Below are 14172 nucleotides of genomic sequence, written 5' to 3' on the forward strand. Positions count from 1 at the left end.
GGTTGGACAAAGATGGAAATAAGCCCAGATATTTTTGCTTGGATCATAAAAATTGGATATATCATATTTTATGACAACATGAAAATACTGACAGTAAATCTTACCAAAAGCAGAGGTAGCAAATGCATCATCGGGCCTGCATAAAACCAAAATCCCTGACATCTAAAATACACGAGCAGCATTTCCCAAATTTCCATTTAACAATAGGATGGTTTAAATTCAGGACTAAATTAGTCCTCCACCTGCGTATCACAAACTGTTAACTTATCTAACCTACTATTTTTATTTCTGCATTTTAGAAAAGGACTCATATTGCGGCTTCCGGAACGGACCCGCGAAACGGACCCGTATCGGAGTTCACTTGCCCAGAGCCCGTCTACGAAGAGCCTGGGCACTCCCTATACGCCCCATTGTACCGATTTTGGTTGTAGTTCCATGAGACATCCACTGGGGGTGATCGCGGGCGAGTCCAGATTGAATGGGAGTCTATCGGGCTAAACGGCTAATTATGCCTCTTTCACCTGCTTGTCGTTGAAATATCGCAAATTTTATTGTAGATTCCGCAAGTTCAATATAGATTATGGTTCAAAAGTCAAATGAGTGAGTACTTATGTCCTTTCGATTTCTTACAGTTTGGGCCGTTGTTGGCCGTATACGCTAGCATTCTGCTAATGAATGCTGATTGGTCAGGGACGGACTTGCGACTGATTACGACCAGAGACCCCTCTTGACGGCATCTGAAGCTGAAGCGCATCGGAAACATTATCTTAAGGAGGACTTTCCGTCGAAGTTATTTTTGCGTACTGTATTTATATTATATATATATATATATTATACTATTATATGTTAATAAAAGGAAGTGCCGAAGTGATTCAGAAACTGCCGTAAAGCAGTACCTCTGACAGTGTGACGTCATCGCATTTTTGAACACCTTTTTAGAACAGATACGTGACCTTAAAAAATGCAATATTCAGCTGAGTTTATTATTTTAGCCCCACCCTTTGATAGCAACTTTCAAATTACTTGACAAAAAATTACATCGTGAGAAAAGTGGATTCTGAGGATAAAACCCGTTGGCTCCCATTCATTCTGGACTCGCCTACGAGCGCCCCGCATGGTCAAAGATTATTACTGCAACCAGTCCGGAAACCCGGAACTAACCCGCTGAGTGCCAGTTCTCCTCATATTAGACATTCTCTGCTTGCACTCAGGGACGGATCCGCAGTGGCTCCGCGCCACATCCGCTCCGGATCCGCGATTACCCGGAAATGTATACAGACATCCGCCGCGGAACCGCAACGGACTCATAAAGATCCTGGCTCATCTGGCCCGGGTCCGTTTTGGACCCGTTTATCTTATTCAAAATCCCTTCTGTTCTTGCTGTAGGATAAAATAGGATAAACTAAACTATAGGATAAACTAAACTATAGGATAAAACTCAAAACTATCATTCCTAGCCTAGGCTACAGCAATATAGGCCTAGGCATACGTTTAAATATGCATTGCCTTGTATGTTTTACCTAACAATATTGTCAATAGGCATAACAATAACAGAAAAGCTTCAAGTCAAGACATCAATTTACTGCACAAAAGTAATCACTACTCAATAGAAAAATAGAAAATTGACATTTACATTTATGGAAAATTATAGGTTATAGCCTATTCTGTTTTTGTTACGTAGTCTACGTTGGCTAGGCTACTTTACATTCATTTTGTGGACCTAATTTAGTGCTTTATAGGCATAGGTCGGTGCAGACATAAAATATGTTATCTATTAGGCTACAACATGAAATGCTGCGCTATATACAGCTAAAATATCAGAAAATGAATAACTGGTGAACGACAAGAAGTTCAATCAAAAGATTGTTTAATTGTTATTCGGGTGGAGGAGTGGATGGAGGAAGGACAAGTCTCCTCGCCGCCCGATCCGCCGCCAGGTTGAACCACCTGATGGCGTGTTTGGTGACCTCCGCGTCCGTGGCTGACCGTGTCACCACTTTTTTTTCCTCACAGCACCTGTAATCAAACAGACAGATTTTATGTAATAGGTTTTTACTAACTTTAAGAAGAATGCACACATTTGGTGAACAACAGGGTGCATTAATGGCAACTGTTAGGCATGCAAACATGCAAAGTGCTTCGATAAACCGAGTATTTTGTTTTGGGCCTACTGTAGCAGCAAGGAGAAGACTACTGGAGCAAGCACCTTGAAACATTTCGAAAACGAAGCAATAAACGGCAAATAGAACCAGCTGAACAACCTGGAAGCTGGAAATGAAATCGACACAACGCGCAAGGCAGCATGGGTATACCCAGGCTAGTATTGGCATATCCACTTTCTAGAATCGCACCCATGGTCAACGCCGAAGGAAACTGAAGGAATCAAAAAGAGGAAGTCTCACAGCAGAGTGCATGTCAGAAAGGTAGGATTTTTGTTATTATCATTCATTATTGCACTGTCTGATAGTAAACAGGAACATTTTCACTAGCATATTGTCCCTACTAAATAAGTGACCGTGTCAGGTTTTCACTGACGCGCTAGCTATTGCATTGTGTTAAACATACCATCAGGCATAGGCCTACCTGCCTAAGCACTAAAATGTGCTTAGGCAAAGTAGCCATCAGCTGCTCAGGGTGTCATGGTCATACTATGTTTGATTTCGAGTAAAAAAAAAAGAGACATCAAATGTAAAAAAAAAAAAGGTCTATGCCTGGTATAGTAGCCTAGTTTAAAAAAGGCAACCTTCATATTGGTATGAAGGTTGCTAAGATTGTTAAGGCTGCCCCAACAAACGTGACTTGGAGCGTATTTAATATTACTGTGAATTATATACTTACTGAAAAGCAAGGTCTTTGTTGCCATCCTACTAAAAGGCTTTTTGTTGTTGACACCCTTCCAATTGATCTGATGGGAGACCTCATCTGTGAACAGCCTGCCCAGGATGTTCCAGGTCACCCTCTTCACATCCTGGCCTCCAATGGTGGCCAAAGATGAAATCTAAAAGGCAAAGACATCTTTTTTAAATAGACAGGTAGGTAAACATTCCTGAGGTTAGTTGCATTTAAAATGTTTTTGTTTCTGTTGAAAGCTTCCAGAAATGTAGAAAAACGGAAAAAAATCTAAACATGTACTTGGCTCACATCCTCATGGACACAACAATTGGGCCCACAAAATGCTCCCTTTTCAGAATAATGTCTGCATCAGCATCCAATTTGCTAGCTGTAACCTCTGAAAGGCGCCGAATGAGCTGAGCTAGAGGGAACTCAGGTTTTCTAATGAGTTTTTTTATTTTCCCAAGGTGGTTCTCGTATGGGAACGCTGAAAAAGAGTCCAGACAGCCATGCCTCTTCACCTCGTCTGCCAGGTGGACCAGACAGTGGACATTGTACACAATCTGGTCTGTCCCATAAAGCTCACCAAAATGGTTTACAAAAGATTTTAGCATTTGTCCAGCATAGTCAGCAAGGTTGAGATGTTCAGGGCTCACCAAAATGGATATAGCAGTTGACAGGAGCATGAAATTGCAGTACATGTTCCGGTCCAGGAATCCTGCCAGCACCACAGGGCCAGTGTACAGTAAGAACTGTCGGAATTCAGTTGCCTTCCAACGGTCCAACTCCCTAAGCGACCGTGGTCTCCTGGCAAATTCAATTGGCACGTAGGGCCTCATGGACTGGAGTTTGCCTGACATCCTGTCCACTATTAATGCCGGCAGTCTTACTGGTAACGGACCCCGGAGCCAGGTCTGGAGCAGTTTCCTTACAATGCCCAAACACACTAGATGCATATAATCTAAGGGAAACTGTGTTACCATGCCAATCTTGACATTCTGAAATGGATGTGGCCCCTCATGATGGTGTAATTCATCAACCTTCAGGTTGAATGAGATGTCAGTTCTAAGGGGTACTCTGGTCCAGGGAAAGACATACGCCGGTTCTGGTATTTCCCTGGGTGTAGGCACTTATCGCACCCATGGTAAGCATTATGGGCCTTTGTTTTTTTCACAAAGGCCCGTGCAGGGGTATCACAGACTACCGTGTGAAGCTGAATCTTAAGGTTCTTATCTCCAAAACAAAACCCAGCCTCTAGCTCCTGCAGTTCTCTGACAAAATCAAATAGGAACTCTGTGGCCGAACTAGGTTTTTTGGTCCACAGTAAGCCCCAATGACCACAGGTTCCTTCATGGGGACGCTAACCAGTAAGCCAAGGATGGGCCACAGCTGTACAGTGGAACTTTTAAATAAAGGTAGACCATCGATATTAATCTGCAGCCCCAATGTCATGCCCTCTGCCAGTGTTTTGGCATATTTGCTTAGGGTGGACTTCAAGGAGGAAAGGATGCCAAAGTGATGGTAGTTCCCCCCAGCCTTCTCCTGAATAGCATAATGCATTTTTGTCTTGAGAAGGGTCCTACCATCCTTCGGCAGATTGGGATGGGTTATATGGAGTATACTCAACAGTGCAGTCAGGGCAACCATGGAAATGCCAAAACTCACTGCCCAGTTGGCAATGTTATCAGAAAGTGATGTTGGGTCATCATCATTTTCAGAATCTGAACCTGATGTCCCATCCCCATCACATCCATCCCAATGCACATCATCAAAATCTGCCTCAAATTCCATGTCCTCTTCAGTAAGAACTTGCACCTCTGGCATTGCATGTGCACCTGAAGAGGGTTGGGCAGTGTTCTCAGAAAGAACTCTGTCATCTGCCCCTATTCCTGTCATGTCAGTCATGTCTGTCCTAATTTGATTAAGCCTTTTTTGAACGTCTGCACGTGTCCTTCGTCTTAAGGCTGATAAGGAGACAGGCACAGTCTTTCTATTCATTTTTGTTCTAAAAGACATTTCAGAAAAAAAGAAAAGAAAGTAAATGTATCATTAATCATTGTTTCTAATGTTGTATTTAAATAAACACATTGTTGAATGGTGGTGTTGTCTGTTTCATTGCTACAAACTAGACAAGAACATAGAAATGTGCCATTTTCTGCAGGAAATGCATTGTGTAGTTATTATTAGTAGTAGTAGCAGTAGTAGTATCATTATTTGTTCTGTGGCCAACTGCTCCAACTGCTAGAAAATGTATAAGCAACATTACATTTTAAGAAACCAGAAAGTATCTTACTTGATCAAGCGAACCCAGCAGAGGAAATTGTAGCAACAGTCAAATCCAGAACGGGCAACAGTCAAATCCAGATGCTGCAGAAAACACAAAATAGAAGATGGGGACCAAGTTCCATACAGTAGCATAACAGTGATTAAAATGGCAAATTTTCATTATAAAGAGGATGGCAGATAACCACTACATATGAGACCAAACTTGCCAAAATGTTAACTTGCTGCGATCTATTTGTATGGTACGCATGCCTGGAATTTCGTGATATGAGGGGCAAGGCCACTTGGCCTGCAGCGGGGCAATTTTTTTGAGGGCACAAAGGCCACATGCCAGGGCATCAAGGCCATAACATGATTTTGATTTCACTAATAGACAAATGCATTTCTCAAAGCATTAACGCCTTGTTAATAAACAGTCTAACACTTCTCACTTCTGCATCTTGAAGAGCACTTTTGTGATAATTCTTCAAATCTTTTTCTTATTGTCTATAAGATTAGAATTAGAATTAAGTAATATATATTTTTAATGATAGAAATAATGTCTCTTCTGTGTTAGAAAAATGAACTAGTAAAATAATAGCTCTCTTTCAAAGTTAAGTGCCATGTGCAAAGACAGCTGCCAGACCAGTAGCTAGTAAATATCATTCAAGATGTAATTAATAATAATTACCAAGTCATAACATATGAGTATATTAATATTATACATGACTCAGGGCATCAGCTAATCAGATGGTCTGCATTTATAACTACTACAGTCATTAGTTACCCACACAGCCCGACACAAAATACAGAAGTTAGCCTAACACACACAACTATCAACCATTGATTATTATTATTTTTAACAGAGTCTCATGTTCCTATGCCTACAGGAAAATCACATGTTACCAAAGCAGTCTTCCACCTCCCCCTCTTCCAAAACAGGGCCACATACAATGTCATCACCTGGTAATCTCATGCTAACGTTAACGTTACAGCGTCACTAATGACAGATATGAAAACATTGTCATAATGTTAACGTCCACTGACTTTTATAACGTTACGTTAGGTCTTCAATTCAGACCTAACGTCCAAGTCTACTGCCAATTCACACAAAATAAATAAGTTCATATACACAACATACCATTTATGACCGCTGGTCTTCTTTTCTTTCCTTTTTGCCGCCTCTAGATTGTTGACGCTGCCGCGTCTGGTCGTACGTCCTGATTAACGTCTGTACGTCATACGACGTCTTCTCTGGCGATGCGTTAAATGGCTACTGTAATAACGCTAACCCACAATGACAACCGGGAGAGGGGGGGCACACACATATACACACATATACACACATATACACGCACAGAAGGAAAACCGGACATTATCATCAATTAATAAAAACACCCCGGACGGGACGTAAAAAGTGGACATGTCCGGGGAAAAGAGGACGTTTGGTCAGCCTAGCTACAGACTGACATGATTATCGCCTCTCAGCTAACAATAGCCTGGTGCAAAAAATGATAGCCTAACTGAAAAATTATTTAGGCCTACTGCTAGTCCTAATATCAAACAACGTCATTACAATCATACGTAGTCTAAATGATGATTACAAAAACACAAAGGCCAATGTTTACTGTGAATGTCGCAATATAGGCCTATCAATAAATAATTAGGCCTACATAAATCAAAATCAATAATAAATCATGCTTACGTAACGCAACCGTGTTCCAGCAAAGAAAGAAAGTCTCAACTGAATGATCTGCTCTTTATAGGCTTTCAACGTGTTGGCGCGGATCAGACACGGGTCCGACACGGGTCCGCTCAGGATCCACAATATATCAACAAATAAATCAAATAATAATAATAAATCAATAATAAATCATACTTACGCAACCGTGTTCCAGCAAAGAAAATCTCAAATGATATGATCGTCTCGGCTCTTGGTGATAGGCTTTCAAACGTTATGGCGCGGATCCGCATAGGAGTCTACTGCTGTGTGGGTTACCACCATCAAAACACTACATCTCAGGCATGATCATCTCTGTGAAAAGTTGTGTTTTAGACTGAGCCCATTTGCTCCTCGTGAGAGAGTACAATATCAAGTTTTCTGCAGACAGCTGCTGTGATGAGAGTCTGAGTCAGTTATGTTTAGTTTGACTCTTCCATATTTAAACAACATAAACCATGCAGAGTGAGATGTGCAGTTATTTTGACAGCTATATCACAGAGCATATTAAACATTCATATGCAAAATTAGCTCTTTTGCTATATTGTATCAGTCAGAACTGTATGCGTGTTTTTTTTTGTAGATGGCAAAACCATTAACTGCAGTGACAATGCACGCAGCACATACAGGTAGCTAGAGGTTCAGAATGTGATGTTGTCCTTTTGATACAGTTTCTAGAATACATGGATCAAACTCAAACGATATTATTGTAACAAACCATGGCAGGTCAGGTTAAAGATCTATCTCTATTGATCTGCTATCAGTTTTTAATTGTCATAACACTCGTTTCAGCAGAAAAAACCCTGATGATGTAGTTGCTGTTAAAGACCACTAGATGGAGATAACTAAAGACAACTCCTTAGATTGTTCCATCCAGTTTAAACTAATGTAAATTCCTGTTATCACATCTCCTTCTGCTCTAAAGACCCTAACAGAGCAGGGTGGAGTCCATGACTACGTTTCAGTATATAATGGTAGAAAACCTTTATTGATTCAGAGTAAACACACAAAGGAAGCAGTTCCAGTATGTTTGATGTTTTTCTGACCATATTTGATAGATTTGCCTGAACTGGGAGTTCATTTGAATGCTTTCTCTTTGGACTTCTGCTTTCATGCTTTAAAATGAAATACAGTATCTATTAAAGACACACAGAGGCTGAGCACTAATGCTTCTGAGTTCAGGAGTCCAGAATTCAACTGTATTCAATCAACTTGACTTCCTATAGTAAAACGTTTTAAATATGCTAATTATATAAACAAAGGGCAAATTAAAAGAAAAAAAAAAAATATATATATATATTGATAGATAAAACACACAATTCTGACACTTAAAATAACACTTACATCCAACAGCTGACGTAAAACTAATGGAACCATAAGAAGGTTAAAATGTCACATTAAATGCACTAACACTACTAGGATGAGTGGAGATTAATGGAGGTAATTACATTATTTCATCACTGTCAAACACTGTCACTCTCTACTTGATATAATTGCTAGTGCATAACTATGTATGTGTGTATATATATATATATATATATATATATATATATATATGACTATATGTATATGTCTAATTGATTGACCATCAGAAGTACAGTTTGAAATTAATCATTAATAATAAAATGATGGAAGCAGAATCAATACGGTATTAAAGTGTGTTTTCATGCCACTAAAAACCTACAAAACCATTTCATTCTCACTTTCATAACTTTCACTTTGTGCTTTGAGTTTCTGAGAGCTTTCAGACCTGACAGATGAATCTATTTGCTCTATTTGCTTATATGTGCATTGGTTTTTGTCTATACGTTACGGTCTGTTTATCTATGCATTTTAATTCTATTTTTTATTTGAAATTTTGTAATTTTAGGCTGCCTTCAAACATCTGGCCAGGGACAGCAGATGAAAACTAGCCTCTCTGGCTAACTCTGGCTCGCTTACAGTTTGACTGTTGATTGGTGTGCATTGTCCCTGCAAAATAAACAAATAAATAAATACATTTCTTTATAATCTACCCGTAACAGTGCAGATACACAGTATTTGTTACTGTGTATTCGCACTAAGCCCCCGTAAGAATAAACACTCGTTCATTCACTCACATTGAAAAAACAAACCTGCAGTCTTGATCAGTACGTTAAAGTTGCTTTAATTTATTTTTTTAAAACATTTATTCCAGGCTGAATGATATCATTACCACAGTTTTTTTGACATGTACATCATTAATATCTTAGTTAAACCATCGGAAAAATAAAAACAGCCATAAAAAACAATGTTTGTCCGTCACATCTGGACAGAGGTGTACTTGAAGTCCTGTAAATACTACACAGATACACACAAACATTGCTGACTCTCAAACATTAGCGTGGATCTTTTATTTATTTTTTTTCCTCCCCATCAAGACGGACAGCACCGGATCGGTTAAATCCCCCCCCCCCCCGAAAGCATCGCACAGGAATTCAAATACAACTTTTCCCGTCAGCTGTGCAGACCACACTGGAATAGTTTTTATTAAAACATTGCAAGACAGAGAGTCATTCACCATTAATAAGAGAGGAAAAAAAACGCTGCTCTTGTTTTTTGTTCTCCTACAAAAACAGCTAGCTAATGTTTTATCTTTAAAAGTTTGATTTTTCTTTTTTTTTTAACAAGACAGAGAAGAAAAGAAAAAAACTGTGATATGAAGAGTGTTTTAAGAGTTTTAAAAACATTATGAAAGGCCATTAATCAGTGACGAGTCCCACGGATCTTAACGTTGTTTGCATTTATGGTGCAAGAACAAAAACATAAACCCCACTGTAAAGTACTAGACCATAGGTAGCATTGTTACCATAACATGGACATTTTTCTCTCTCTAGTAAAATCACACATGTAAGATTGTCTCGCTTATACGAGAAGTGGTCATTGATTAATAATAGGATATTAAAATGCTGTACAGGAATGGTGGTTGAACGTTAGGGTTCTGCTCACTCAGCAAATTCGCTAAGAGTCTCTGAAATGTGGTTACAACATTACCTACTAATTACCCATAATGCAAATGGTTATCAGCGGTGGGAGGGCGTGCAGTTACTACATCTCTAGGTGTGAATGTAGACGGGACAAGAGTAGGGAAGGATGCATTTTTATAGGAAATGTGTGTGTGTTGAATGTGTATTGTCTGTACAGCATGTGTGTGTGTGTGTGTGTGTGTGTGTGTGTGTGTGTGTGTGTGTGTGTGTGTGTGTGTGTGTGTGTTTTAATCTGTGTGTATGAGGGCATGCGCGGCGTCTGTGTATAACGGCCCCTTGTTCAGACACACTGATCACTTTACTGACACACAGTAACACTGAGATTAAGCAACAGCCAATCACACTGCAGCGATGTCATACACACACACACACACACACACACACACACACACATACTCACACATACACACACACAGGGTTCACGGATACAGTTTCTATACACTTTACAGAGAGTTTAAGAGCGAGAGGAAAAAAACCACTGGCAGTGTGTTTTTACATCTCCAGCTCGCAAAGTCACCTTGAAGAGAATTTGTGCTTGTGGGTAAAAAAAATAAAAATAATGAAAGAAAAACTGGTGGCTAAAGGTCGTTCAAAGGTCACCAGTTAACAAAATAAAAGCGCAGGAAGTAGGAAAAAGCAGTATAGAAGAAGAAACAGAATACTACTTGGTCACAGTATCACATCACATGAATTCAGCTGATGATAAAACATAAAAAACACCCACTTTTCTTCATTTTGTAACACTTATGTAACGTTATTTATCAGGGACATGAATTTCTTTTCAGGATTTCTAGACAAAACTTCCATTCGGTAACGATCGAGGTGTTTTATTTTTTACTGCTTTTTATTTTCCTGATCACATCCCTGAATGAACGCGAAATATTAATGTAATAAAAGAAAAATTAAAAAAAAAACGTTTCCGTCCCTCCTCAGTCCTGATGGTTTTCTGGGACCCTGACCAGCGAACATAGCACCAGGCAAATGTGTAGAAACAATTTTCAGTGAGTCTTATTCCTTTTCTCTCCATTGTTTCCTATTTTTCAAGTGTCTTTCCCGGTCCCTTTTCATTTTTACAGTCGGAGGGAAAACATTCCACGTGATTTCATTTCCTCTTTTTTTTTTTTAAGAGACATGTGGAGGCAGTAGAAGAAGAGGACAGAATCAGGCATTCAGAGTTTTTTGGCACAAGTTGAGCCTTCTTATGTCCCTTGTCTCTCGCTTCCACTCCTGAAGTTCAAATCAGTTATTCCACAACAGGATTCCTGGCTCACGATCAAAACGCGTTAATCGACACGTGCACGTGTAAACGCACGCAAACAAACACAGAGAGAGATGTGGACACACTTTTCAAGCTCAAGGTTCAAGTCTTAGTTAGACGACAATGTTAAGCTAAAGACGGTGTGGATGTGGTAGTATGTTTTCTATCTAAACATGGCTTTCTAATTCACTGGCTTATTATTTATACACGTGTGTGTGCGTGTGTGTGTGTGTGTGTGTGTGTGTGTGTGTGTGTGTGTGTGTGTGTGTGTGTGTGTGTTTGTATGAGAGGTACAGCAAAATACTTCCATGGTAAACACGTAGCACACCACATTACCAGTAATGATTCAACAGTCTACTTCTCGTGGAATCAGAGTAAAGCACACGTTTACTATTTACAGGTCTGTACAGTGTGTGTGTGTGTGTGTGTGCCTGCGTGCGTGTATGTGTATGTGTGTGTGTATGTGTGTGTGTTGTGTGTGTGTGTGTGATCTGAATGTATAACTGTCAGGGGATTGAGTGGTGAGAGCTGTCTCCACTGGAGGGCAGTGAGCAGATCCCAGTGGAGCGGGAGATAATTGAGAAGTAGAAGAAGAAAGTGGACGAACCCGGAGCCAAGGCGCTTTAGTTGCTGTGCATTGTGGGTAAGCGGGCTGATGCGTCACAGCAGCGGTGGAACAAGCAGCTCGGGGTGCGTTTCCAGGGCGAGTAGTAGGAGTGGACCTTCAGAGTGCAGTCTGCTGAGGTGCTCGGTTGATGAGTTCTGACTTGCCGTGTTGTTTGTGGAGAACCGGTCTGTGTTGGTGAGCGCTGAGTTGGATTTGGTTACTGGCTGTGAAAACTGGATTTAGGCAGTACTGTGTTGGACTGGTGCGGTTCTGGTCTCTAGTGGACTGAGGACTGTGGTCGGGCGGCGGAGTGGGGCCGGCTAGCCGGGTCCAGTTGGTCGTTGGGAACGGAGCGTCGGTTCTGGTCCGGTCGGTTGGTGGCCAGGTACTTGGCTCTCATACTTGAGGTGTACTGAAGAGACCAGGACAGTGAGGGGACAAAAGAGGGGGGGGGGAGAGACGGGGGACAGAGGGAGTCATGTTGGGGAAGAAGACAACCAGAGGGAGAAAGTGAAGAAGGAAACAATAAGAGTCAGGAGGGAGGATCACAAGAAGACCAGAAGAAAATACATTTATGATTATGATTACTCATTATTAACACTGAAGAATTAAACAAGTAATATAGAAAGAGTTTAACAGATCAATAATGTACATTAGGATATGTGAATGGAGGTAAGTAACATAGATACATATATATATATATATAAAGAGAGAGAGAGAGAGATACATATATATACATATAGAGAGAGAGAGAGAGAGATAAATAGATATATATCTATATATATAGAGAGAAAGAGAGATAAATAGAGTTAGGGTTAGAGAGATAGAGAGAGATAAAGATATATATATATAGATAGATAGATAGATAGATAGATAGAGAGAGAGAGATAAATATATATGTGTAGAGAGAGAGATAGATAGATAGATAGATAGATAGATAGATAGATAGATAGATAGATAGATAGATAGATAGATAGATAGATAGATAGATAGATAGATAGATAGATAGGATTACAACGTGAGAGGTAAACAAACACCAACACAGCAGAAGTACTTTGACCGGTCATTTGGACAGCCGGGGGTTTGATTACAGCAGTGATTGGTTACATAAGAGCAGATTAAGGTCTGGGTGGTGTTATTGTAAATTAGCAGATGTGGTCCATTTTGTCAGTGGGTTGTAGTTAGTGCTCTAGTTCTGATGTAGAAGGTTGTTAGCCCGGTATGAGTTAGTGGTCTCTTTAGTGAGCAGCTAGCCTGGTACTGTTGGAGCTCCCTGGTTTTCCACACCGCTGCAGACAAACTGATGACGGAGCGGCCCGGTCCACAGCGCCGCCTAAGAATGATGAATCGTGGCCATGTTTTGGTGGCTGCTACGGTTCAGTGCGGTGGTGGAGGTGGAGGTGGAGGTGGGAAACGTGTGCTCCTGCTACTGTTCAATAATGGTGAAGGGTGAGGGGGCACAGAAACAGAGGACACGTACACCTCGACAGGAAAATGCACACATAGACACACTGTGGGAACAGGAGGGGGAGGAGGGGGGGAGGGGGAAATTTAGAGGGTTGGGCTCCAAAAATGTTTCATCTTTACTGCAGGGTACGGCCAGCTGTTTCCTAAAAGGTGTTTAGAGGTAATAAGGCTAGATCCGCCAGCATCGGTGTGTGTAAATGTGTGAATTGAGAGGCAAAATTGTCAAGCGCCATTTTCCATTTTGTGGATAAAACAACATCCACAGCTACAGTCCCGGCAGCACCTTGTCAGAGCCACAACAGTCAACCTGTTTTGTGGCAAATAGTTCAAACAAGAGGTGCAATTCAGACACCTGCAAGACTGGCGGCATTGTGACTGGGTGTTAAAGAAAAGTGTTTTCTGTTGTGACGTGGTCCACAGAGAAACCAACCAGACTTTATACATCAGAAATAGAGGACAACTTTGTGTCTAACGTGACCCAACAATTACACTTTATCAGAAGAGACGAGCCTCTCTTTTGATGCAAGTGCAAATCCGGCTATCAACAGACTTCTTTTTCAACCTTCCGGTTATCCCAGGCTGCCAAAATGACCTTCAGAAAGGCGATCCATGATCACGGTCTAGTTTGAGCACACAGGACACTTGCAGTGGTGTAGGGATGGGGCACTACCTTCCAATATCCACACTAGCACGCTATAAAAAAGACATGAGGCATAAGATACAGGAACATTTATCAACACCATGTTGACTATGTTACATTCTATAAATATAAAAATGCCCTCTCTGAGGTTTCTGCGGTTTTGAATTTTTCCCCAGCTGCACTGTGGGTATTGGAAGATAGTGGAGGGAGAGTGTGTTCTAGAAAGTGTGCACTTACAGAGGGTGGAGGGGACTCCCTGCCAATCAGGGGGGTGTTCTCACACCGAGGGTTCTGAAAGTTTGCGTTCTGGCTCCTGCATTATAGAATAAGAGGTTACTGCATGTGGTCACCCTGCCGCTGGTGCTCAGCTGTTGATCTGGT

General features: G+C 40.9%; 1 protein-coding gene and 1 long non-coding RNA gene across 3 annotated transcripts in view; both read right to left on the reverse strand.

The window, feature by feature from the left end:
• Positions 1 to 2843: 2843 nt before the first annotated feature.
• Positions 2844 to 6492, reverse strand: LOC129096415 (uncharacterized). Of its 2 annotated transcripts, none has more exons than XR_008531422.1 (3): positions 6236 to 6492; positions 5126 to 5199; positions 2844 to 2998 (listed from the first exon to the last, which is right to left on the reverse strand). It is a non-coding gene; the product is annotated as an uncharacterized LOC129096415 (long non-coding RNA). The 2 variants fall into 2 exon arrangements; XR_008531423.1 differs by lacking the exon at positions 2844 to 2998 and adding an exon at positions 4622 to 4837.
• A 4417-nt stretch (positions 6493 to 10909) lies between these two features.
• LOC129095814 (protein tweety homolog 3-like) overlaps positions 10910 to 14172 on the reverse strand; it is a 28629-nt gene continuing 25366 nt past the window's right edge. The window contains exons 14-15 of the mRNA XM_054604383.1: positions 14029 to 14104; positions 10910 to 12096 (exon numbers count right to left, since the gene is read on the reverse strand). Of these exons, the coding sequence (XP_054460358.1) occupies positions 11962 to 12096; positions 14029 to 14104 (211 nt within the window). The 3' untranslated portion in view covers positions 10910 to 11961. The remainder of the gene's footprint in view (positions 12097 to 14028; positions 14105 to 14172) is intronic.

This window comes from Anoplopoma fimbria, chromosome 9 (genome assembly GCF_027596085.1).
Source record: "Anoplopoma fimbria isolate UVic2021 breed Golden Eagle Sablefish chromosome 9, Afim_UVic_2022, whole genome shotgun sequence".
Classification (NCBI taxonomy): Eukaryota; Metazoa; Chordata; class Actinopteri; order Perciformes; family Anoplopomatidae; genus Anoplopoma; species Anoplopoma fimbria.